At 44.6% G+C, this 24100-nt stretch overlaps 1 protein-coding gene across 2 annotated transcripts in view; it reads left to right on the top strand.

Annotated features, from left to right (window-relative positions):
- Positions 1-1063: 1063 nt before the first annotated feature.
- LOC123991108 (extended synaptotagmin-2-like) overlaps positions 1064-24100 on the top strand; it is a 47150-nt gene continuing 24113 nt past the window's right edge. For both annotated transcript variants that reach the window (XM_046292320.1, XM_046292319.1), the window contains exons 1-5: positions 1064-1856; positions 11051-11092; positions 11434-11568; positions 17529-17605; positions 17741-17813. In XM_046292320.1, coding sequence (XP_046148276.1) covers positions 1449-1856; positions 11051-11092; positions 11434-11568; positions 17529-17605; positions 17741-17813 — 735 coding nt within the window. In that variant the 5' untranslated portion in view covers positions 1064-1448. The remainder of the gene's footprint in view (positions 1857-11050; positions 11093-11433; positions 11569-17528; positions 17606-17740; positions 17814-24100) is intronic.

Here is a 24100-nt window from a genome sequence, read left to right as displayed (position 1 = left end):
CCTTATTTTCTTCATAATTCGACAAGTAGCTAATACAATATTATTCTCATTGACAACACACACAGCAATAACAAAGACTGGCTTTGCTGCAAAGAATATTGGTGTAACGTTATAACCACTAACAAAAGAGTTGTGTACAAACATGTGTACAAATGTTGTGTATCTAGTCACCAGTTTACCTTCTCAGGATGCATGTTATTGCCTGTATGTTCTTCCTTGTGAAAAATTCAACTGAGTTCAGAAATAAAGATTCCAAACTTGTGTTGACATTATCCAGTGCCATGGCAACAGATTTCGATTGCACAATCGCACTGAAACTAAGGTAAATGTGTCATGTTCCCTTGACAACAGGCTCTTTAATCGATCAAATAGCAATTTCTGCAAGAAAGAACAAATCACCATGGATACACAGTTCAGTCCATAGAAATAGAATGACTAAATTCTTAGATTACTCAATTCCATTTCTATCGGGAAGCCTTTCATTATTTATTAAAAATTGCAATCTGTATTTAATAGTTTTGTTTAGTGTAGCCTGGGAGCCAGTCAGTTAAAATGATGATGGTGATTATTAGGCAGAGGTACTGCATTGATCACACTGAAAGCTATTCAAAGTTTTTATTGATGTGTGACAGAGATGATGAGACTAGAGAATGTTGCTATTCCTGAAATATGTAGTGGTCTCTACAGATGTTGGGCATGGGGTGGCGATTTTGTGTCACATGAAGCTATTCCTTGACCTACAGTTCCTTGAAGGAGGGTTTCCACTAGCTGAATGTGATTGGTTAATAATCTAACACATCTTGGGTGTGTTGTATAGTTTTCCACATTTAACACATTAACTGCAGGGATTGACACAAAATGTCTTGGATTTTTTTTTACACAAATCATGTTTTGCCAACACTGGGATTGGATGAAAAGTAACACCACCTGTCATCCCTAATTAGACACACGGATGTCTTTTTTTAAATCACTCAGCTGAGTGTAGAAATGGGCGGGGGTTATGACTTTGTGGAAAGAGATTGGTAGAAGCTCGTGACGACCCTGAAGTAGTACAGAACGCAAACGTGCGCTGGGAGAGGAGTGCGTTGAAAGAGTGCGGCTGCTGTAGGTTATTGCAAGTGGAGGACTATCCGGACTCTGCGTGGTATGAGGGAAGCAGCGTGATAATATTGAAGAATGAGACAAGAAAATTAGGCAAATGAGATGGTTGCGCGTATACTTTATTGCAGCGTGGAAGAATAATCAATGCCCACTTTTTCCAGGGCAAAATGGGCTCAGATGCGGTTGAACTAACGTGAGCGCAATCTGGGGTTGACTCCGAGAGGCTCTGCGCGCTCTCCGCGCATGAGGTTTAACATTGGTGACAGTTTAATAAAGAATAGAAGAAGGTTCTGTTGTTAAGGCCTTTACTCCAACATCCCATCAAAACTGTGGGCGCAAAGAAACGAATGTCAATAGACAGTATGACGGCTGTACGAAGCGCCCATGCACATAATGGGAGCTCCGTTGGATCAAAGGAGGATGGACAAAACACACCGAGCCCGGTTAACACCGGCCCCAATACAAACGTATTTCCACCGGCAGACACCGGCGATGACAAGTCTGGGTCTTCCGTCGGTGAACTAACTCAGACATGGATTCAGTTTACAAAGACATTCGTGCTCATTTTTCCCATATATGTTTTGGGATATTTTGAATTCAGTTTCAGTTGGCTCTTAATAGGACTTGTAATATTTTTCTGGTGGAGGAGAAACACAGGATGCAAGAACACCCGACTGTACAGAGCCTTGGCGTTCTTTGAACAGGAGGAGAGAACTGTCAAACAAAGTCTGACAGCTTCTGATTTGCCATCATGGGTAAGACCAAGATGCATTTATAAAGGGAGCACCAAAAAAAAGTGCACAAAATGTTATTTTTATCCCCCTATTCAGTTAGCCACTCTGGATTATTATTATATGGCTATATTACTACCACATTTGATTAGCCTACATCAAATGTATTTGAACATGTTTTTTCTATAACCTAAATAAGCCTAGTGCACAGAACACATGAATCATTTAGTTGTTTTTGAGTTTCTAAGAAAACCATCACTCTGGGATCTGAACACAGAACAGTGTTGACCTGTAAAGCTCTGATCACACAGCTGTCCCCAGTAGTGACATTAGACAAAGCCCCTCTAAATACAGCATTGCACAATGGTAAACCGGACACCAGAGTGGGAGGGACACATGGGCCCCAATCACATAACTAATAACACCTTGCATGCATGATTATGCCTGGAAGATGCACCCAATCGAACCATCACTTATTGTTTGCCTGGTTCTAGGTCTGATTGTACAATCATTGGCATGACGACGAGTGACAAGGAGTTGGTATGATGGCAAAAACAGTCTGGCACTCAGGCGAGCAAAACGTAGGGCCTTAGGAGAAACCCCCCATCTTAAACACAACTTGTCAATAATGTGCCTGACTCAAGTTGAAGACTTCAACTAGGTCTATACTTGATGAGGATAATTATTCATAATTTATAAGCTGCTTGAGATCTACTCAGCAAGTGTCAAATTAGGATAGTATCATTGTTTGTCTGTCTCTTCCTTTTTAGCTGACAAGGTGACTACTCATTTGGTTAATGGGGAAAAATGTGGGTGGAAATCAACTTTCACCCTATTTTTATCCTAAATGTTTGGCTTGTCACACTGTCATGCCTTGTGACTTCTCTCCTAAGACACATCTTTCCAAAGGGCTCTGTTAAAGTAGTTATTGCGGGTACTTCATCAACTTTTAGTGTGTATAGAACCCTGCTGGAGTTAGTGTGATGAACTAGCTCTGAAGGTCTCTCTCTAAAGAGGACTTAACTCGATTTAGAAGTAAATGAGATGTCTGCCTCAGTGCTGCTCCAAGCCGGTAGCTGCCAGCAGCAACGATTCAGTGAGTCAGTATATTATACTATTATACTTGCCTTCTTACCTTCTTCTCCGGGCTTCAGACAGCCAGGTATCTAACCCTCGACCTGCTGTTTCCCTCGACTATCTACACGTCTTATGTATCTACTTTATTGTTATTTTCCTACATCTAGACGTCTCTCAAATTCATACTTCTTTATCCATTACTACGGTATATTCTCACAATCTACGTATATACCTCCTTTCCGTTAGTTTACATAGGTAGTGGCCACAGATAGCATTTGGTAGTGGCCACAGATACCTCGTGTCATTCCAGACTCACTAATATACTCTTGATCAGGTTCCGCTTAGATCTCAAAATTAGCTAGTTTACATTGGTACTGCAGATACCTCGTGTCATTTCAGACGAGTCACTGGGGACTTCTTCCTTCCTAGGTGGCTTCTACGTAGAATGTATGCACACATGACTGTAAGTCTCTTTGGATAAAAGCGTCTGCTAAATGGCATATATTATATTATTATTATTACATCCAATTTCTGTCTTCCAATTGCATAGAATACTACCTATATCAGGGTTCTCTACACAAAATTCTAAAGACAGGTCACCAGATCAGTGTGCCCATCGGATTCTAAAGATCAATGTCCAAACCACACAACAATCATTAAAAATATTTCTCTAAATGTAGCCCGAACGTCAATTCCCCACATCCGTGAATAAAGATTTACTGATCTTTTTCTTGTAGGATGGGAAAAGCAATGATAGTTGGATTCCGTCACCGTCTCTGTCAACCTTAGATATATACCGGCCTGTTATAGAACCCCAATGTCAGGGGACAGGTCTTTCATTTTTGGGTCAAGGAACCGCAGGTGCACAGTTTTCGGAGTGTTACTTCGGGACGACAGGGGCAGGTATTGGAATCCGGCTCGAAGGACCAAATTGTTATGAGAATTTCGTTATCAATGTTCATAAATTTCAATTCATCTACTCAGTCTGCAACCGAGTTTGTAAGGTTCTGGTTTAAATGAAACGGACAGAGTTCCCAGTTTACAATAGTCAAAATGTGTATTCACGAGAGCATTCTCAAGTCTATTATACAAAGACATCCATTTTATACTTGTGCACATACTTCCACACAAACAGTAGGTATCCTACGCACATGCATACACACAAACAGTAGGTGAGTTCTATCCTTCTCCAGAGTTCTCACCCCTGTGTATCACTACTCAGCCGACAGTTCCATTCCCCCGAGATTAGGGAAACCTTGAGATGTACTCCCTGTCCTATCATAAGTTTCTCAGAGTTCTTGCCAGGTTGGGTCAACCACAGTTTAATTGTTCTCAGTATTTTCTTAGGCACACACAAACACACACATTTCTCTCCCTCCCAGTCCAACCTAGTTGGACTTATGTTTAATACTTTAATTATTCCTTATACATGCTACATAAACTATAATCCCTAATGGTTAAGTTTCAGGGTAGAATTATTTAATCATTATCTTTAAACATATCAATTATTTTATCACCAATTAATTGGAATGGCCGTTTAATTAGGGCCGATTTCAAGTTTTCCTAACAATCGGTAATCTGCATTTTTGGACACCGATCATGGCCCATTACATTGCACTCCACAAGGAGACTGCGTGGCGGGCTGATTACCTGTTATGTGATTGCGGCAAGGAGCTAAGGTAAGGCGCTAGCTAGCATTAAACGTATCTTATAAAAAACAATAAATGTTAACAATCACTAGTTAACTACACATGGTTGATGATATTAATAGTTTATTTAGCTTGTCCTGCATTGCATATAATCGATGCAGTGCCTGTTAATTTATCATTGAATCATAGCCACTTTGCCAAACGGGTGATTTAACAAGCGCATTTGCAAAAAAAAGCACTGTCGTTGCACCAATGTGTACCTAACCATAAACATCAACGCCTTTCTTAACATCAATACAAATATTATATATTTTTTAAACCTGCATATTTAGTTAATATTGCCTGCTAACATAAATGTATTTTAAGTTGGAAAATTGTGTCCCTTCTCTTGCATTCTGTGCAGCAGAGTCAGGGTATATGCAGCCGTTTGGGCCGCCTGGCTCGTTGCGAACTGTGTGAAGACTATTTCTTCCTAACAAAGGCAGCCAACTTCCCCAAATGGGGGATGATTTAACAAAGGTGCATTTGCGAAAAAATCACCATCGTTGCACGAATGTACCTAACCATAAACATCCATGCCTTTCTTAAAATCAATACACAGAAGTATACTTTTTTAAACCTGCATATTTAGTTAAAAGAAATCCAGGTTTGCAGGCAATATTAAACTAGGGAAATTGCATTCATTGCACGCAGAGTCAGGGTATATGCAACAGTTTGGCTCGTTGCGAACTAATTTGCCAGAATTTTACGTTATTATGGCATAACATTGAAGGTTGTGCAATGTAACAGGAATATTTAGACTTATGGATGCCACCCGTTAGATAAAATACGGAACGGTTCCGTATTTCACTGAAAGAATTAACTTTTTGTTTTCAAAATTATAGTTTCCGGAATTTACCATATTAATGACCTAAGGCTCGTATTTCTGTGTTATGTTATAATTAAGTCTATGATTTGATATTTGATAGAGCAGTCAGACTGAGCGGTGGTAGGCAGCAGCAGGCTCGTAAGCATTCATTCAAACAGCACTTTCGTGCAGCACTTCAAGCCTATCAACTCCCGAGATTGGGCTGGTGTAAACAATGTGAAATGGCTAGCTTGTTAGCGGGGCCGCGCTAATAGCGGTTCAATCGGTGACGTCACTCGCTCTGAGACCTTGAAGTAGTTGTTCCCCTTGCTCAGCAAGGGCCGCGGCTTTTGTGGAGCGATGGGTAATGATGCTTCGAGGGTGGCTGTTGTCGATGTGTTCCTGGTTTGAGCCCAGGTAGGGGCGAGGAGAGGGATGGAAGCCATACTGTTACACTGGCAATACTAAAGTGCCTATAAGAACATCCAATAGTCAAAGGTATATGAAATACAAATGGTAGAGAGAGAAATAGTCCTATAATTCCTATAATAACTACAACCTAAAACTTCTTACCTGGGAATATTGAAGACTCATGTTAAAAGGAACCACCAGCTTTCATATGTCCTCATGTTCTGAGCAAGGAACTTAAACGTTAGCTTTTTTACATGGCACATATTGCACTTTTACTTTCTTCTCCAACACTTTGTTTTTGCATTATTTAAACCAAATTGAACATGTTTCATTATTTATTTGAGGCTAAATTGATTTTATTGATGTATTAAGTTAAAATAAAAGTGTTCATTCAGTAATGTTGTAATTGTCATTATTACAAATGAATAAATACATTTTAAAAATTGCCCGATTTTAATCGGTATCTGCTTTTTTTTGGTCCTCCAATAATCGGTATTGGAGTTGAAAAAGCATAATCGTTGACCTCTAATAGGTATGCCTCAGGCACTGAAGGAGAGACTGAATGCTGGTGCTCAGCTTTCTCTTTCTGGACACGACCAGCTGCTCACTCAGACTGAGACGCTGAAACGTGCCACTTGGTTTGTGTTTCTGAGGAGAAGGAGAAGGAGGGGGAGAGGGCGGTAACTGAAACCATCATCTATACAAAAGCTTCCTGTCCTTCCTGTCCTCTAGGAGACACATTTGCTCAGCAAAGCTGTCATTTAACCTCTCTAGGGTATGTGGGACACTAGCGTCCCACCTGGCCAACATCCATTGAGATTGCAGAGCGCCAAATTCAAATACAGAAACTCATTATAAAAATTCAGAAAAGATACAACTATTTTACATTGGTTTAAAGATTAACTTCTTGTGAATCCAACCATGGTGTCAGATTTCAAAATTACTTTATGGCGAAAGCATACCTTACGATTATTTGAGAACATAGCCCAGCAGACAAATCATTACAAACAGTCAGAAATAGAGATAAAATTAATCTCTTACCTTTGATGATCTTCATATGGTTGCACTCAGAAGACATTCATTTATTCAATAAATGTTCCTTTTGTTCGATAAAGTCTCTCTTGATATCCGAAAACCTCCATTTTGTTTGTGTTTTCTTCAGTAATCCACTGGCACAAACGGCAGACAAAAAAATCAAAATTGTATCTGTAAAGTTCATAGAACCATGTAAAACGATGTTTATAATTCAAACCTCAGGTTATTTTTAGCCTAAATAATCTATTATATTTCAACCGGACAATAACGTCATCAATATAAAAGGTAAACAAGAAAGGCACTCTCTGGTCGCGCGCAAGAAAAGGCTCTTTGACACGGCAGTGTCCACTCATTCAGACTGCTCTTATTCCCTCATTTTTCAGAATACAAGGCTGAAACAATTTCTAAAGACTGTTGACATCTAGTGGAAGGCATAGGAACTGCAATTTGAGTCCTAAGTCTATGGATACGGTAATGGCATTGAATAGAAAACAACAACAACAAAAACATTCCTACTTCCTGAATGGATTTGTCTCAGGTTTTCGCCTACCAAATCAGTTCTGTTATAATCACAGACATTATTTTAACAGTGTGAGTGTTTTCTATCCAAATCGACTAATTATATGCATATCCTATCTTCTGGGCCTGGGTAGAAAGCTGTTTGATTTGGTCATGCTTTTCATCCAAAATTCCAAATGCTGCCACCTACCCTAGAGAAGTTTTAAAAATATATATGTTTCACCTTTATTTAACCAAGTAGGCTAGTTGAGAACAATGAATGTGCAAGTAGAGATACTGGGGTGCAGAGGAGCAAGATAAATAAATAAATACAGTATGGGGATTAGGCAGTTGGATGGGCTGTTTACAGATGGGCTATGTTTAGGTGCAGTGATCTGTGAGCTGCTCTGACAGCTGGTGCTTAAAGTTAGTGAGGGAAATATGAGTCTCCAGCTTCAGTGATTTTTGCAGTTTGTTCCAGTCATTGGCAGCAGAGAACTGGAAGGAAAGGCGGCCAAAGAAGGAATTGGCTTTGGGGGTGACCAGTGAGATATACCTACTGGAGCGCGTGCTATGAGTGGGTGCTGCTATGTTGACCAGCCAACGAGAGCGTACAGGTCGCAGTGGTGGGTAGTATATGGGGCTTTGGTGACAAAAGTGTTGACACTGTGATAGACTGCATCCAATTTGTTGAGTAGAGTGTTGGAGGCTATTTTGTTATTTTGTAAATGACATCGCCGAAGTTGAGGATCGGTAGGATGGTCAGTTTTACGAGGGCATGTTTGGCAGCATGAGTGAAGGATGCTTTGTTGCGAAATAGGAAGCTGATTCTAGATTTAATTTTGGGTTTTGAGATGCTTAATGTGAGTCTGTAATGAGAGTTTACAGTCTATCCAGACACCTAGGTATTTGTAGTTATACACATATTCTAAGTCGGAGCCGTCTAAAGTAGTGATGCAGGACTGGCGGGCAGGTGCGGGCAGTGATCGGTTGAAGAGCATGCATTTAGTTTTACTTGCATTTAAGAGCAGTTGGAGGCCATGGAAGGAGAGTTGTATAGCATTGAAGCTCATCTGGAGGTTAGTTAAACACAGTGTCCAAAGAAGGGCCAGAAGTATACAGAATGGTGTCATCTGCGTAGAGGTGGATCAGAGAATCACCAGCAGCAAGAGCGACATCATTGATGTATACAGAGAAGAGAGTCGGCCCGAGAATTGAACCCTGTGACACCCCCATAGACTGCCAGAGGTCCAGACAACAGGCCCTCTGATTTGACACACTGAACTCTTTCAATTAAGTAGTTGGTGAACCAGGCAAGGCAATCATTTGAGAAACCAAGGCTGTTGAGTCTGCCAAGAAGAATGTGGTGACAGAGTCGAAAGCCTTGGCCAGGTCAATGAATATGGCTGCACAGTAAAGGCAAAGGGTGACTACTTTGAAGAATCTCAACAATAAAATATATTTTGATTTGTTTAAAAAATTGGTTACTACATGATTCCATATGTGTTATTTCATAGTTTTGATAGTTAGTAAAAATAAAGAAAAAGCCTTGAATGAGTTTGTGTGTCCAAACTTTTACTGGTACTGTATATCATAAGACCTTTCATTGAGGGCCTAGTTATACCCTAACACAGTGATGTTAGGAATCTCCTGGTTTACAGGCCACATCAGGCCTGCAATTTACATTATGCTGGCATACAAAGTGATGTGTAATTCCTATTGGAATCCAGGGAAAGTTAGGATATCCAACAAGTGGAATTGTTAATCACCCGCAAGCTGCACTCAGAATGACTGCCAGGGTAGGGAAAATGTAGTATTGAGACTACCTCAATCATGTAAACTGGAACAATCATCTCAGTAACGGGTGAAATAAATCAAATTACTAACAGACTGAATTAGTTTAGAGAACTGTAGGTTATTCATCTTTGTGTAGCATAAAATTAGTGAGTTGCATCAGAACATTGCTAAAATGTCATACCTAAAATTGTGTTTGCCGACTGCTCCTGTTTGTTTTGGTTGAAAAATAAATCTGCTGTGAGTCCTAGGCTGCTGCGTAGCACTGCCCATACTAATGTAAAATCCTGCTGCTTATTCAGGCTCCTGTGAGACATAAGTAACATGTCAAGGTAGCTACTGTATGGAAGTTGTATACCTCCAGGTGTGTAATGTTTTTTAAACAAGTAGATCCAAGTTGCTTCTATAATATGCTTTGAAAGTATTTCCATAGTTAAATAACAGCATCCCCATTCAATCCACTTAAATGGACGGTACTGCGTTTAAATTACATCTCAATTTCTGTTGTGAGGTGTGAAGTACCTCTTGACTGTTGCACAGTAATTTGATATCACTAATTTATTCGTTGAGTAAATTATGTATCCGCAAGGCACTATCCTCTGACCACTATTTTGTGAATTTGTTGCTGTAACGGCGTTCGTCTGTTGAAAGAGAGTCGGACCAAAATGCGGCGTGGTGGTTACTCATGTTCTTTAATGCAAAATGAACAATACATGAAATAACTAAATATACAAAACAACAAACGAAACGCGCAAACCTATACAGCCTATCTTGTAACAACAAACACAGAGACAGGAACAATCACCCACGACATACTCAAAGAATATGGCTGCCTAAATATGGTTCCCAATCAGAGACAACGATAATCACCTGACTCTGATTGAGAACCGCCTCAGGCAGCCATAGACTATGCTATACACCCCACAAAAACCCCATGACAAAAACACACCACAATAACCCATGTCACACCCTGGCCTGACCAAATAAATGAAGACAAACATACATTACTTCGACCAAGGCGTGACAGTTGCTTTATAGTATGTGTCAGGCTAATAGAAACCATATCCACTTGAGTGCTCCTGATTGCATAACAGAGGCACTTGTGGCATGTAAAAAAAGCTAGGCTTGAATCTGTCAAACCCAGCAGTAGTTTATCTCCCTACTTCCCACTCCTCTCACTGTCTGATCCTATGCTCCTCTAAGCTGTCACGCTAATGCTGCATCAGCTCTTTTCTCACCTGCGTTAGCATTACTGCCTCCTGTAGCTCTCACATGCAATCTCGTTCCACGGCTACACCGCTGGAGCCGCTGCTCCTAAGGGGATAACGCATGACAGCACATTTCCTCTGTGTTGTGCTGGAAAGGTGTGGTAGCCTAATTAGAAAATATTTGCTTTTTGACTATGATGATTGTTGGCTTATGAGAGCCAGTGTTATTTATTTATGTGGTTTGTGTGTGTGTGTACGTGTGTACGTGTAGGTACAGTATGTGGGCAATGTGTATGCTCAGGGCTCTCCTCTCTTTCACTGATGCTCATACTGTGCGGAGTCTCCAGCTCCAGTACTGTTATGTCTTTGTAATAACCAGGAGGGGTTCAGGAGTACTGCAGGACTACGTCCCAAATGGCACATTCCCTAAATAGTGCACAAATTTTGACCAGAGTCCTATGGACACTGGTCAATAATAGTGCAATATAGGCAATAGGGTGCAATTTAGGATGCAACGCAGGCAGCAGCCATACTTCTGCTAAACCTAGGCAGAATATCTCATGTCCAACAGCTATTTCACTTAAAATAACAATGTACAATGTGTTTGTTTAGATGGAATCAGTGACTACTGGTACTGGGCAAATAAAACAGTTTTGACCATGTAAACAGTAATGATGTCTTTACTTTTTTTCTCTTTAGGTCAACTTCCCAGATGTGGAAAGAGTAGAGTGGCTGAACAAGGTACAAGAACAAAGAGGAACATACTGTTAGAATTTCCACTTCTATTTAGATGAAGACCTACTTTTCCTGCTTGGTTTTGCGGTGTAGATACATTTTGGTTCCAGGTCAAATGTTCAAATAGGGTTCTACCTGGAACCAGAAAGGGTTCTTCAAAGGGTTATCCTATGGAGACAGCTGAATAACAGGCACTTTGTGAATATGGGACCTGATATTAAAGAATTAATTCAGTGAATTCAGCTCCTTCACTCTGCCTCCTACATTTCTGTGTTGACTTACTGTATGATAGTCAGAATGCCCGGTACCAACTTACTAATCCGTTCCCCCTCCCTCTGGCCCTACAGACTGTGAGACAGATGTGGCCGTATATTTGCCAGTTCATAGAGAAGCTGTTCCGCGAGACTATCGAGCCGGCCGTGAAGGGAGCCAACTCCCACCTCAGCACGTTCCGCTTCAGCAAGATCAACATGGGGGACAAGGTGAACATCAAGACTTATCAGCAGGAGTCTCTACCTAACCATGCCATATGTTTATAAGATGGTTTTCAACCATTCAACAGGCGGTCAAACATCCCCAATCTGGTTTTAAAGGTCCATTGCAACCGTTTTTATCTAAATATCAAATCATTTCTGTCTGGGTAACAATTAAGTACCTTACTGTGATTGTTTTCAATTAAAATGGTCAAAAAGAAACATAATAGCTTCTTCGCAAAGGTGCATTTCTCAAGCAGGAATTTTGCTAGTACTGTCTCTGAGTGGGAAAGGGGAAAACAGAAAACTAGCTGTTATTAACAAATTCACTGCATGGTGATGTCACATTGGAAAGGACAAAGCTCCATCCTGTTATGCAGGTGAATGAGGACCCAAAAGCGACTTGGCGAAAACAGAGTCTTTAATCCAGTAAAGTCACTTTACAAACAAAAGGCATAATACTACTCGTAATGACGAGAACAGACAGGAGACTTGATCAAGAACTGCAGGTTGCCTCGGGAAGGCACTTGAACCTAGCAGACTCAGACACCTGCTCACCACGCAGCATCTGAGGGAAACACGACACGACAGGGCAATACATAGACACAGCACGGTGAATAATAGACAAGGATCCGACAGGGCAGGAACGGAAAACAAGGAGAGAAATAGGGACTCTAATCAGGGAAAAGGATCGGGAACAGGTGTGGGAAGACTAAATGATTGATTAGGGAATAGGAACAGCTGGGAGCAGGAACGGAACGATAGAGAGAAGAGAGAGCGAGAGAGAGAGAGGGAGGGGGAGAGAGAGGGATAGAAAGAGGGAAAGAACCTAATAAGACCAGCAGAGGGAAACGAATAGAGGGAAAAAGCCAAAATGACAAGACAATCTAAGACAAAACATGACAGTACCCCCACTCACCGAGCGCCTCCTGGCGCACTCGAGGAGGAATCCTGGCGGCAACGGAGGAAATCATCAATGAGTGAACGGTCCAGCACGTCCCGAGACGGAACCCAACTCCTCTCCTCAGGACCGTAACCCTCCCAATCCACTAAGTATTGATGACCCCGTCCCCGAGAACGCATGTCCATGATCTTACGTACCTTGTAAATAGGTGCGCTCTCGACAAGGACGGAGGGGGGAGGGAAGACGAACGGGGGTGCGAAGAAAGGGCTTGACACAGGAGACATGGAAGACAGGATGGACGCGACGAAGATGTCGCGGAAGAAGCAGTCGCACAGCGACAGGATTGACGACCTGGGAGACACGGAACGGACCAATGAACCGCGGAGTCAACTTACGAGAAGCTGTCGTAAGAGGAAGGTTGCGAGTGGAAAGCCACACTCTCTGGCCGCAACAATACCTTGGACTCTTAATCCTGCGTTTATTGGCGGCTCTCACAGTCTGTGCCCTGTAACGGCAAAGTGCAGACCTCACCCTCCTCCAGGTGCGCTCACAACGTTGGACAAACGCTTGAGCGGAGGGAACGCTGGACTCGGCAAGCTGGGATGAGAACAGAGGAGGCTGGTAACCCAGACTACTCTGAAACGGAGATAACCCGGTAGCAGACGAAGGAAGCGAGTTGTGAGCGTATTCTGCCCAGGGGAGCTGTTCTGCCCAAGACGCAGGGTTTCTGAAAGAAAGGCTGCGTAGTATGCGACCAATCGTCTGATTGGCCCTCTCTGCTTGACCGTTAGACTGGTGATGAAACCCGGAAGAGAGACTGACGGACGCACCAATCAAACGACAGAACTCCCTCCAAAACTGTGACGTGAATTGCGGGCCTCTGTCTGAAACGGCGTCTAACGGGAGGCCATGAATTCTGAACACATTCTCGATAATGATTTGTGCCGTCTCCTTAGCGGAAGGAAGTTTAGCGAGGGGAATGAAATGTGCCGCCTTAGAGAACCTATCGACAACCGTAAGAATCACAGTCTTCCCCGCAGACAAAGGCAGACCGGTAATGAAGTCTAGGGCGATGTGAGACCATGGTCGAGAAGGAATGGGGAGCGGTCTGAGACGACCGGCAGGAGGAGAGTTACCCGACTTAGTCTGCGCGCAGTCCGAACAAGCAGCCACGAAACGGCGCGTGTCACGCTCCTGAGTCGGCCACCAAAAGCGCTGGCGAATAGACGCAAGAGTGCCTCGAACACCGGGATGACCAGCTAACTTGGCAGAGTGAGCCCACTGAAGAACAGCCAGACGAGTGGAAACAGGAACGAAAAGGAGGTTACTAGGACAAGCGCGCGCGGACGCAGTGTGCGTGAGTGCTTGCTTAACCTGTCTTTCAATTCCCCAGACTGTCAACCCGACAACACGCCCATAAGGAAGAATCCCCTCGGGATCAGTAGAAGCCACAGAAGAACTAAACAGACGGGATAAGGCATCAGGCTTGGTGTTCTTGCTACCCGGACGGTAAGAAATCACAAACTCGAAACGAGCGAAAAACAACGCCCAACGAGCTTGACGGGCATTAAGTCGTTTGGCAGAACGGATGTACTCAAGGTTCTTATGGTCTGTCCAAACGACAAAAGGAACGGTCGCCCCTCCAACCACTGTCGCCATTCGCCTAGGGCTAAGCGGATGGCGAGCAGTTCACGGTTACCCACATCATAGTTGCGCTCAGATGGCGACAGGCGATGAGAAAATAAGCGCAAGGATGAACCTTATCGTCAGACTGGAAGCGCTGGGATAGAATGGCTCCCACGCCTACCTCTGAAGCGTCAACCTCGACAATGAATTGTCTAGTGACGTCAGGAGTAACGAGGATAGGAGCGGACGTAAAACGTTCCTTTAGAAGATCAAAAGCTCCCTGGGCGGAACCGGACCACTTAAAACACGTCTTGACAGAAGTAAGAGCTGTGAGAGGGGCAGCAACTTGACCGAAATTACGAATGAAACGCCGATAGAAATTAGCGAAACCTAAAAAGCGCTGCAACTCGACACGTGACCTTGAACGGGCCAATCACTGACAGCTTGACCTTAGCGGAATCCATCTGAATGCCTTCAGCGGAAATAACGGAACCGAGAAAAGTAACGGAGGAGACATGAAAAGAGCACTTCTCAGCCTTTACGTAGAGACAATTCTCTAAAAGGCGCTGTAGAACACGTCGAACGTGCTGAACATGAATCTCGAGTGACGGTGAAAAAATCAGGATATCGTCAAGATAGACAAAAACAAAGATGTTCAGCATGTCTCTCAAAACATCATTAACTAATGCCTGAAAAACAGCTGGCGCATTGGCGAGACCAAACGGCAGAACCCGGTACTCAAAATGCCCTAACGGAGTGTTAAACGCCGTTTTCCACTCGTCCCCTCTCTGATGCGCACGAGATGGTAAGCGTTACGAAGGTCCAACTTAGTAAAGCACCTGGCTCCCTGCAGAATCTCGAAGGCTGATGACATAAGGGGAAGCGGATAACGATTCTTAACCGTTATGTCATTCAGCCCTCGATAATCCACGCAGGGCGCAGAGTACCGTCCTTCTTCTTAACAAAAAGAACCCCGCCCCGGCCGGAGAGGAAGAAGGCACTATGGTACCGGCGTCAAGAGACACAGATAAATAATCCTCGAGAGCCTTACGTTCGGGAGCCGACAGAGAGTATAGTCTACCCCGAGGAGGAGTGGTCCCCGGAAGGAGATCAATACTACAATCATACGACCGGTGAGGAGGAAGGGAGTTGGCTCGGGACCGACTGAAGACCGTGCGCAGATCATGATATTCCTCCGGCACTCCTGTCAAATCGCCAGGTTCCTCCTGAGAAGTGGGGACAGAAGAAATGGGAGGGATGGCAGACATTAAACACTTCACATGACAAGAAACGTTCCAGGATAGGATAGAATTACTAGACCAATTAATAGAAGGATTATGACATACTAGCCAGGGATGACCCAAAACAACAGGTGTAAAAGGTGAACGAAAAATCAAAAAGAAATAGTCTCACTGTGGTTACCAGATACTGTGAGAGTTAAAGGTAGTGTCTCAAATCTGATACTGGGAAGATGACTACCATCTAAGGCAAACATGGGCGTAGGCTTGTCTAACTGTCTGAAAGGAATGTCATGTTTCCGAGCCCATGCTTCGTCCATGAAACAACCCTCAGCCCCAGAGTCAATCAAGGCACTGCATGTAGCACCCGAACCGGTCCAGCGTAGATGGACCGACATAGTAGTACAGGATCTAGATGAAGAGACCTGAGTAGTAGCGCTCACCAGTAGCCCTCCGCTTACTGATGAGCTCTGGCCTTTACTGGACATGAATTGACAAAATGTCCATCAAATCCGCAATAGAGGCACAGGCGGTTGGTGATCCTCCGTTCCCTCTCCTTGGTCGAGATGCGAATACCTCCCAGCTGCATGGGCTCAGTCTCTGAGCCAGAGGAGGGAGATGGTTGCGATGCGGAGCAGGGAAACACCGTTGACGCGAGCTCTCTTCCACGAGCTTGGTGACGAAGATCTACCCGTCGTTCTATGCGGATGGCGAGAGCAATCAAAGAGTCCACACTGGAAGGAACCTCCCGAGAGAGGATCTCATCTTTGACCACTGCGTGGAGTCCCTCCAGAAAACGAGCGAGCAGCGCCGGCTCGTTCCAGTCACTAGAGGCAGCAAGAGTGCGAAACTCTATAGAGTAATCCGTTATGGATCGATCACCTTGGCATAGGGAAGCCAGGGCCCTAGAAGCCTCCCTACCAAAAACTGAACGGTCAAAAACCCGAATCATCTCCTCTTTAAAGTTCTGGTAATTGTTAGAACAATCAGCCCTTGCCTCCCAGATAGCTGTGCCCCACTCTCGAGCCCGGCCAGTAAGGAGTGAAATGACGTAAGCAACCCGAGCTCTCTCGCTAGAGTATGTGTTGGGTTGGAGAGAGAACACAATATCACACTGGGTGAGAAAGGAGCGGCACTCCGTGGGCTGCCCGGAGTAGCAAGGTGGGTTATTAACCCTAGGTTCCGGAGGCTCGGCAGACCAGGAAGTAACAGGTGGCACAAGACGAAGACTCTGGAACTGTCCAGAGAGGTCGGAAACCTGAGCGGCCAGGTTCTCCACGGCATGGCGAGCAGCAGACAATTCCTGCTCGTGTCTGCCGAGCATGGCTCCTTGGATCTCGACGGCAGTGTTACGAGCCTCTGTAGTCGCTGGGTCCATTCCTTGGTCGGATCCTTCTGTTATGCAGGTGAATGAGGACCCAAAAGCGACTTGGCGAAAACAGAGTCTTTAATCCAGTAAAGTCACTTTACAAACAAAAGGCATAATACTACTCGTAATGACGAGAACAGACAGGAGACTTGATCAAGAACTGCAGGTTGCCTCGGGAAGGCACTTGAACCTAGCAGACTCAGACACCTGCTCACCACGCAGCATCTGAGGGAAACACGACACGACAGGGCAATACATAGACACAGCACGGTGAATAATAGACAAGGATCCGACAGGGCAGGAACGGAAAACAAGGAGAGAAATAGGGACTCTAATCAGGGAAAAGGATCGGGAACAGGTGTGGGAAGACTAAATGATTGATTAGGGGAATAGGAACAGCTGGGAGCAGGAACGGAACGATAGAGAGAAGAGAGAGCGAGAGAGAGAGAGAGGGAGGGGGAGAGAGAGGGATAGAAAGAGGGAAAGAACCTAATAAGACCAGCAGAGGGAAACGAATAGAGGGAAAAAGCCAAAATGACAAGACAATCTAAGACAAAACATGACACATCCCACCAAAACAGGCTTACATTTCAGGCAATCTTTTCAAACAGCTCTTACATTTTTCTTATAGGTGGGGAAAAGGGCAAGTGCTCAAGCACCCCTAGACCCGTATCTGTGCATGTGTCTGTATTGTAGGGACAGCTGGTGGGTGTTTCCCAAATAGTTTCCAGGAGGGGACACAGAGTAGTGGTGATGTTCATACTGGGTAGAACACAAGTGGGGGGGCTGAGGCCTAGTGGTGATATCGTGATGTCCTCTGTCTTGTGTTTAGCCGTTAAGGATCAACGGTGTCAAGGTTTACACAGAGAATGTGGACAAGCGTCAGATCATCATGGACCTACAGATCAGGTGACCTGACTATCTCCCTTTTTTTGGCAGATTGTAGCCTTTGGCTTGTAATAGAATGTACTCTGTGCAGTATGTAATTTTTTTTTTTACATAGATAAACATGTGATTTTGATGATGTTGAACTTTTTTCTCTAGTTTTGTTGGAAATACTGAAATTGATGTGGACATCAAAAGATACTACTGCAAAGCTGGTATTAAGAGCATACAGGTAATGCAGAAATTATGTTATTGTCTCATTCTGTTGTTTTAGGATTAATTAGAGGCATAAAAACCTAACGTAACATTTTTTGGGTGATAATATTTTAATATGCCATTTCTTAGGGATGTAAAACACTGGGGGGGACAAGTTTTATTTTATTTCATTTAACAAACACCCTTCACTTGAAGTCTGAATTGGATCTGGGGTTGGCCATACAAATATATTAACTATACAACTCTGTAATGGATGCTCTGATCGTTGATAATGTCACTAATAACCTGTTCATCAGAGTCGAGGACAGTAAACTCCAACCGAATGTTGTGAGTGCATGTAAAAGTGACTTTAATGATGCCTGCTTGCTCAATTACACTGGCTTGCAAACAACATTAGATTTGTTTTTACTGCAATGACTTGCGAGCAATATACTGTGTGATCAGTTACCCTTGTATGTGGTGTTAGTTTAGACTTCGGTTTTAGATGTAGTTTTAGTCTTAGTCTTTTGACTAAAATACCTTTTCATCTTCGTCGCATTTGAGTCATTTCATCCTCCTTATCAGTCGGCTAAAACTCTGGACAATTTTTGTCTAGTTTCAGTCACAATCATTTAAGTCACCTATTAGTCAGTGTGTTTCTTTACCCCATGAAATCATTTATATTTACCTTTTAACTTCCATCATGTGCACTTTCAGATGCCCTTTTTTATAACCCCCCCAAAAAATGTCCTATAAATATTTGACGACAATGTGATGAGAATTCCATGTGAGACTAATAAACATAACATTTGACATGAAGCTCCTTTTCATCTGTTTTGTCCAATCATAAGCATGCATGCCTTTGCAGAATATTTTTATGCAATCCTCTCATTGGCAGAATGAACGTCTTTCAGTTGCACAGTCTGATTGAGCTGATCTGTCTGGCTCTCCCATAGGCTACAGCTCTTGGCGGTCACTTCAGTCACTCGTCTCTTTTTGAACTGATGCGCAGCCAGGACACTTCAATTGTAACTAACCTCAACTAGAAATAATACTTTTTACTCTCTTACTTTCACGTAGGCTGTTTTTACTTTGACCACAACAGAAGCTCTATTTTGCCATGTGCGTTGTTATACATCTGTGTTGCTGCTCTCGCAGTTGGCAAAATGCGAGTGCAGTTGTTTTTTCTCTATTGAAAATGTTAATTATATTTGCTGAGTATTAGTACAGTAATAATTCTGACTTTGTTGGAAAGCTTGGATTCTCCACGTTTTTTCTTTATGGATTCACTGTTATGGCCACCCTTGTTCCTGTACCCAAGAAGGCAAAGGTAACTGAACTAAAAAAGACTATCGCCCGTAGCACTCACTTCTGTCATCATGAAGTGCTTTGAGAGACTAGTCAAGGATCATATCACCTCCACCTTACCTGCCACCCTAGACCCACTACAATTTGCATACCGCCCCAATAGGTCCACAGACGATGCAATCACCATCACACTGCACACTGCCCTAACCCATCTGGACAAGAGGAATACTTATGTAAGAATGCTGTTCATTGACTACAGCTCAGCATTTAACACCATAGTACCCTCCAAGCTCATCATTGAGCTTGAGGCCCTGGGTCTCAACCCCGCCCTGTGAAATTGGGTCCTGGACTTTCTGACGGTCCGCCCCAGGTGTTGAAGGTAGGAAACAACATCTCCACTTTGCTGATCCTCAACACTGGGGTCCCACAAGGGTGCGTGCTCAGCCCCTCCTGTACCCCCTGTTCACCCATGACTGTGTAGCCATGCATGCCTCCAACTCAATCATCAAGTTTGCAGATGACACAACAGTAGTGGGCTTGATTACCAACAACAACGAGACCGCCTACAGGGATGAGGTGAGGGCACTTGGAATCAGGAGTCAGGAAAATAACCTCTCACTCAATGTCAACAAAACAAAGGAGATTATCGTGGACTTCAGGAAACAGCAGAGGGAGACCCCCCCTATCCACATCGACGGGACAGCAGTAGAGAAGGTGGAAAGTTTTAAGTTCCTCGGTGTACACCTCAAGGACAAACTGAAATGGTCCATCCACACAGACAGTGTGGTGAAGAAGGCACAACAGTACCTCTTCAACCTCAGGAGGCTGAAGAAATTTGGCTTGTCACCTAAAACCCTAACAAACCTTTACAGATGCACAATTGAGAGCATCCTGTCGAGCTGTATCACCGCCTGGTACGGCAACTGCACTGCCCACAACCGCAAGGCTCTCCAAAGGGTGGGGCTGTCTGCAAAACGCATCACCGAGGGCAAACTACCTTCCCTCCTCGACACCTACAGCACCTGATGTCACAGGAAGGCCAAAAAGATCGTGAAGGACAACAACCACCCGACCCACTGCCTGTTCACCCCACTATCATCCAGAAGGCGAGGTCAGTACAGGTGCATCAAAGCTGGGACCGAGAGACTGCCTATAGCTTCTATCTCAAGGCCATCAGACTGTTCAACAGCCATCACTAACACAGAGAGGCTGCTGCCTACATACAGACTTGAAATCATTGGCCACTTTAATAAATGGATCACTAGTCACTTTGGTAATGCCATTTTAACAATGTTTACGTATCTTGAATTTCTCACCTCAAACACTACCAGTCAAAAGTTTTAGAACAGCTTCAAGGGTTTTTCTTTATTTTGACTATTTTTACTAATTAAAAAAACATGTTTCTACATGGTAAAATAATAGTGAAGACATCAAAACTATGATATAACACTTAAACGGTGTTGGGGTAGGGGGCAGCATTTTCACTTTTGGATAAATTGTCATGTTTTGTCTTAGATTGTCTTGTCATTTTGCTTTTCCTTCTGTTCGTTTTCCCCCTGCTGGTCTTTTTAGGTTCGTTCCCCTTTTTCTCTCTCCCTTCCTCTCTCTCTTCTCTCTATCGTTCCGTTCCTGCTCCCAGCTGTTCCTATTCCCCTAATCAATCATTTAGTCTTCCCACACCTGTTCCCTATCTTTTCCCCTGATTAGAGTCCCTATTTCTCCCCTTGTTTTCCGTTCCTGCCCTGTCGGATCCTTGTCTATTGTTCACCGTGCTGTGTCTGTGTATCGCCCTGTCGTGTCGTGTTTCCCTCAGATGCTGCGTGGTGAGCAGGTGTCTGAGTCTGCTACGTTCAAGTGCCTTCCCGAGGCAACCTGCAGTTCAAGATCGAGTCTCCAGTCTGTTCTCGTCATTACGAGTGGAAATTGTGCTTTATGATTGTATTTTTACTTTACTGGATTAAAGACTCTGTTTTCGCCAAGTCGCTTTTGGGTCCTCATTCACCTGCATAACAGAAGGATCCGACCAAGAATGGACCCAGCGACTATGGATTCTCTCTACTCTACTCTCGAGTTCCAGGGAGCGATGCTCGGCAGACACGAGCAGGAATTGTCTGCTGCTCGGCATGCCGTTGAGACCCTGGCCGCTCAGGTCTCCGACCTCTCAGGACAGTATCAGAGTCTTCGTCTCGTGCCACCAGCTACTTCCGGGTCTTCCGAGCCTCCGGAACCTAGGGTTAATAACCCACCATGTTATTCTGGACAGCCCACTGAGTGCCGCTCCTTTCTCACCCAGTGTGATATAGTGTTCTCTCTCCAACCCAACACATACTCAAGAGAGAGCTCGGATTGCCTACGTCATATCACTCCTTACTGGTCGGGCTCGGCAGTGGGGCACAGCTATCTGGGAGGCAAGCGCTGAGTGTACTAACAATTATCTGAACTTTAAAGAGGAGATGATAAGGGTTTTTGATCGCTCAGTTTTTGGGAAAGAAGCTTCCTGGTCCCTGTCTTCCCTATGTCAAGGTAATCGATCCATAACGGATTACTCTATAGAGTTTCGCACTCTTGCTGCCTCCAGTAACTGGAACGAGCAGGCGTTGCTCGCTCGTTTTCTGGAGGGACTCCACGCTAAGGTTAAGGATGAGATTCTCTCTCGGGAGGTTCCATCCAGCGTGGATTCTTTGATTGAACTCGCTATTCGCATTGAACGACGGGTAGATCTTCGTCACCGAGCTCATAGAAGAGAGCTCGCGTTAACTGTGTCCCCCCCTCTCCCCGACACTACCAGCTTTCCCCACTGACTCAGGTGTTGAGCCCATGCAGCTGGGGGGTATTCGCATCTCGACTAAGGAGAGGGAACGGAGAATCACCAACCGCCTCTGTCTCTATTGCGGTTCCGCTGGTCATTTTGTCATTTCATGTCCAGTTAAAGGCCAGAGCTCATCAGTAAGCGGAGGGCGACTGATAAGCGCTACTAGACGGTCCTCTCCGTCAAGTACCTGTACTACCTTACCGGTCCATCTACGCTGGACCGGATCGGCAGCTTCCTGCAGTGCATTAATAGACTCTGGGGCGGAGGGCTGTTTTATGGACGAAGCCTGGGCTCGGGAACATGACATTCCTCTCAGACAGTTAGGGGGAGCCCACGGTCATGTTTGCCTTGGATGGTAGTCCTCTCCCCAGTATATTATATGAAACACTACCTTTAACCCTCACAGTATCTGGTAACCACAGTGAGACTATTTCTTTTTTGATTTTTCGTTCACCTTTTACACCTGTTGTTTTGGGTCATCCCTGGCTAGTATGTCATAATCCTTCTATTAATTGGTCTAGTAATTCTATCCTATCCTGGAACGTTTCTTGTCATGTGAAGTGTTTAATGTCTGCCATCCCTCCCATTTCTTCTGTCCTCACTTCTCAGGAGGAACCTGGCGATTTGACAGGAGTGCCGGAGGAATATCATGGTCTGCGCACGGTCTTCAGTCGGTCCAGAACCAACTCCCTTCCTCCTCACCGGTCGTATGATTGTTGTTCTGATCTCTTCAAGAAGCGTTTTGCATCCGCTCCTATCCTTGTTGCACCTGACGTCACTAAACAGTTTATTGTTGAGGTTGACGCGTCGGGGGTGGGCGTGGGAGCCATTCTGTCCCAGCGCTCCGATACTGACGATGGGGTCCACCCTTGTGCGTATTTTTCTCATCGCCTGTCACCGTCGGAACGTAACTATGATGTGGCTAACCGCAAACTGCTCGCCATCCGTTTAGCCCTAGGCAAATGGCGACAGTGGTTGGAGGGGGCGACCGTTCCTTTTGTCGTTTGGACTGACCAAAAGAACCTTGAGTACATCCGTTCTGCCAAACGACTGAATGCGCGTCATGCTCGTTGGGCGTTGTTTTTCGCTCGTTTCGAGTTCGTTATTTCTTATTGCCCGGGTACTAAGAACACCAAGCCTCATGCCTTATCCCGTCTCTTTAGTTCTTCTGTGGCTTCTACCGATCCCGAGGGATCCTTCCTGTTGGGCGTGTTGTCGGGTTGACTGTCTGGGGAATTGAGAGACAGGTTAAGCAAGCACTCACGCACACTGCGTCGCGCGCGCTTGTCCTAGTAACCTTCTTTTCGTTCCTGTTTCTACTCGTCTGGCTGTTCTTCAGTGGGCTCACTCTGCCAAGTTAGCTGGCCATCCCGGCGTTCGGGGTACGCTTGCTTCTATTCGCCAGCGGTTTTGGTGGCCTACTCAGGAGCGTGACACGCGCCGTTTCGTGGCTGCGTGTTCGGACTGCGCGCAGAAGAAGTCTGGTAAAAAAAATTCTGCTTCTGCTCCTGGTCTTGCTGGGTCTCAGTCTGTTCCCTGCCATCGCATCTCTCCTGTTCTTGTTCCTGCCCTTGCTGTGTCTCAGTCTGTCCCTAGTTGTTACTCTCCTGGCCTGTTTGGTCCTGTTTGCTCTAAAGCTTTCAGTTCTCTACCCGTGTCTCATTTTTTTTTTAGAGTAGTACCCTAGTTTCCCTTATCGTTTTTTTTGTTACGGTCCTGAGGAGAGGAGTTGGGTTCTTTCTCGGGACGTGCTGGACCGTTTGATCTATGATTTCCTCCGTTGCCGCCAGTGTTCCTCCTCGAGAGCGCCAGGAGGCGCTCGGTGAGTGGGGGGGGTACTGTCATGTTTTGTCTTAGATTGTCTTGTCATTTTGCTTTTCCTTCTGTTCGTTTTCCCCCTGCTGGTCTTTTTAGGTTCGTTCCCCTTTTTCTCTCTCCCTTCCTCTCTCTCTTCTCTCTATCGTTCCGTTCCTGCTCCCAGCTGTTCCTATTCCCCTAATCAATCATTTAGTCTTCCCACACCTGTTCCCTATCTTTTCCCCTGATTAGAGTCCCTATTTCTCCCCTTGTTTTCCGTTCCTGCCCTGTCGGATCCTTGTCTATTGTTCACCGTGCTGTGTCTGTGTATCGCCCTGTCGTGTCGTGTTTCCCTCAGATGCTGCGTGGTGAGCAGGTGTCTGAGTCTGCTACGTTCAAGTGCCTTC

This window comes from Oncorhynchus gorbuscha, linkage group LG12 (genome assembly GCF_021184085.1).
Source record: "Oncorhynchus gorbuscha isolate QuinsamMale2020 ecotype Even-year linkage group LG12, OgorEven_v1.0, whole genome shotgun sequence".
In the NCBI taxonomy this organism is placed as follows: domain Eukaryota; kingdom Metazoa; phylum Chordata; class Actinopteri; order Salmoniformes; family Salmonidae; genus Oncorhynchus; species Oncorhynchus gorbuscha.
The sequence above is the reverse complement of the archived record's forward strand: the minus strand, read 5'-3'. Positions and strand labels throughout refer to the sequence as shown.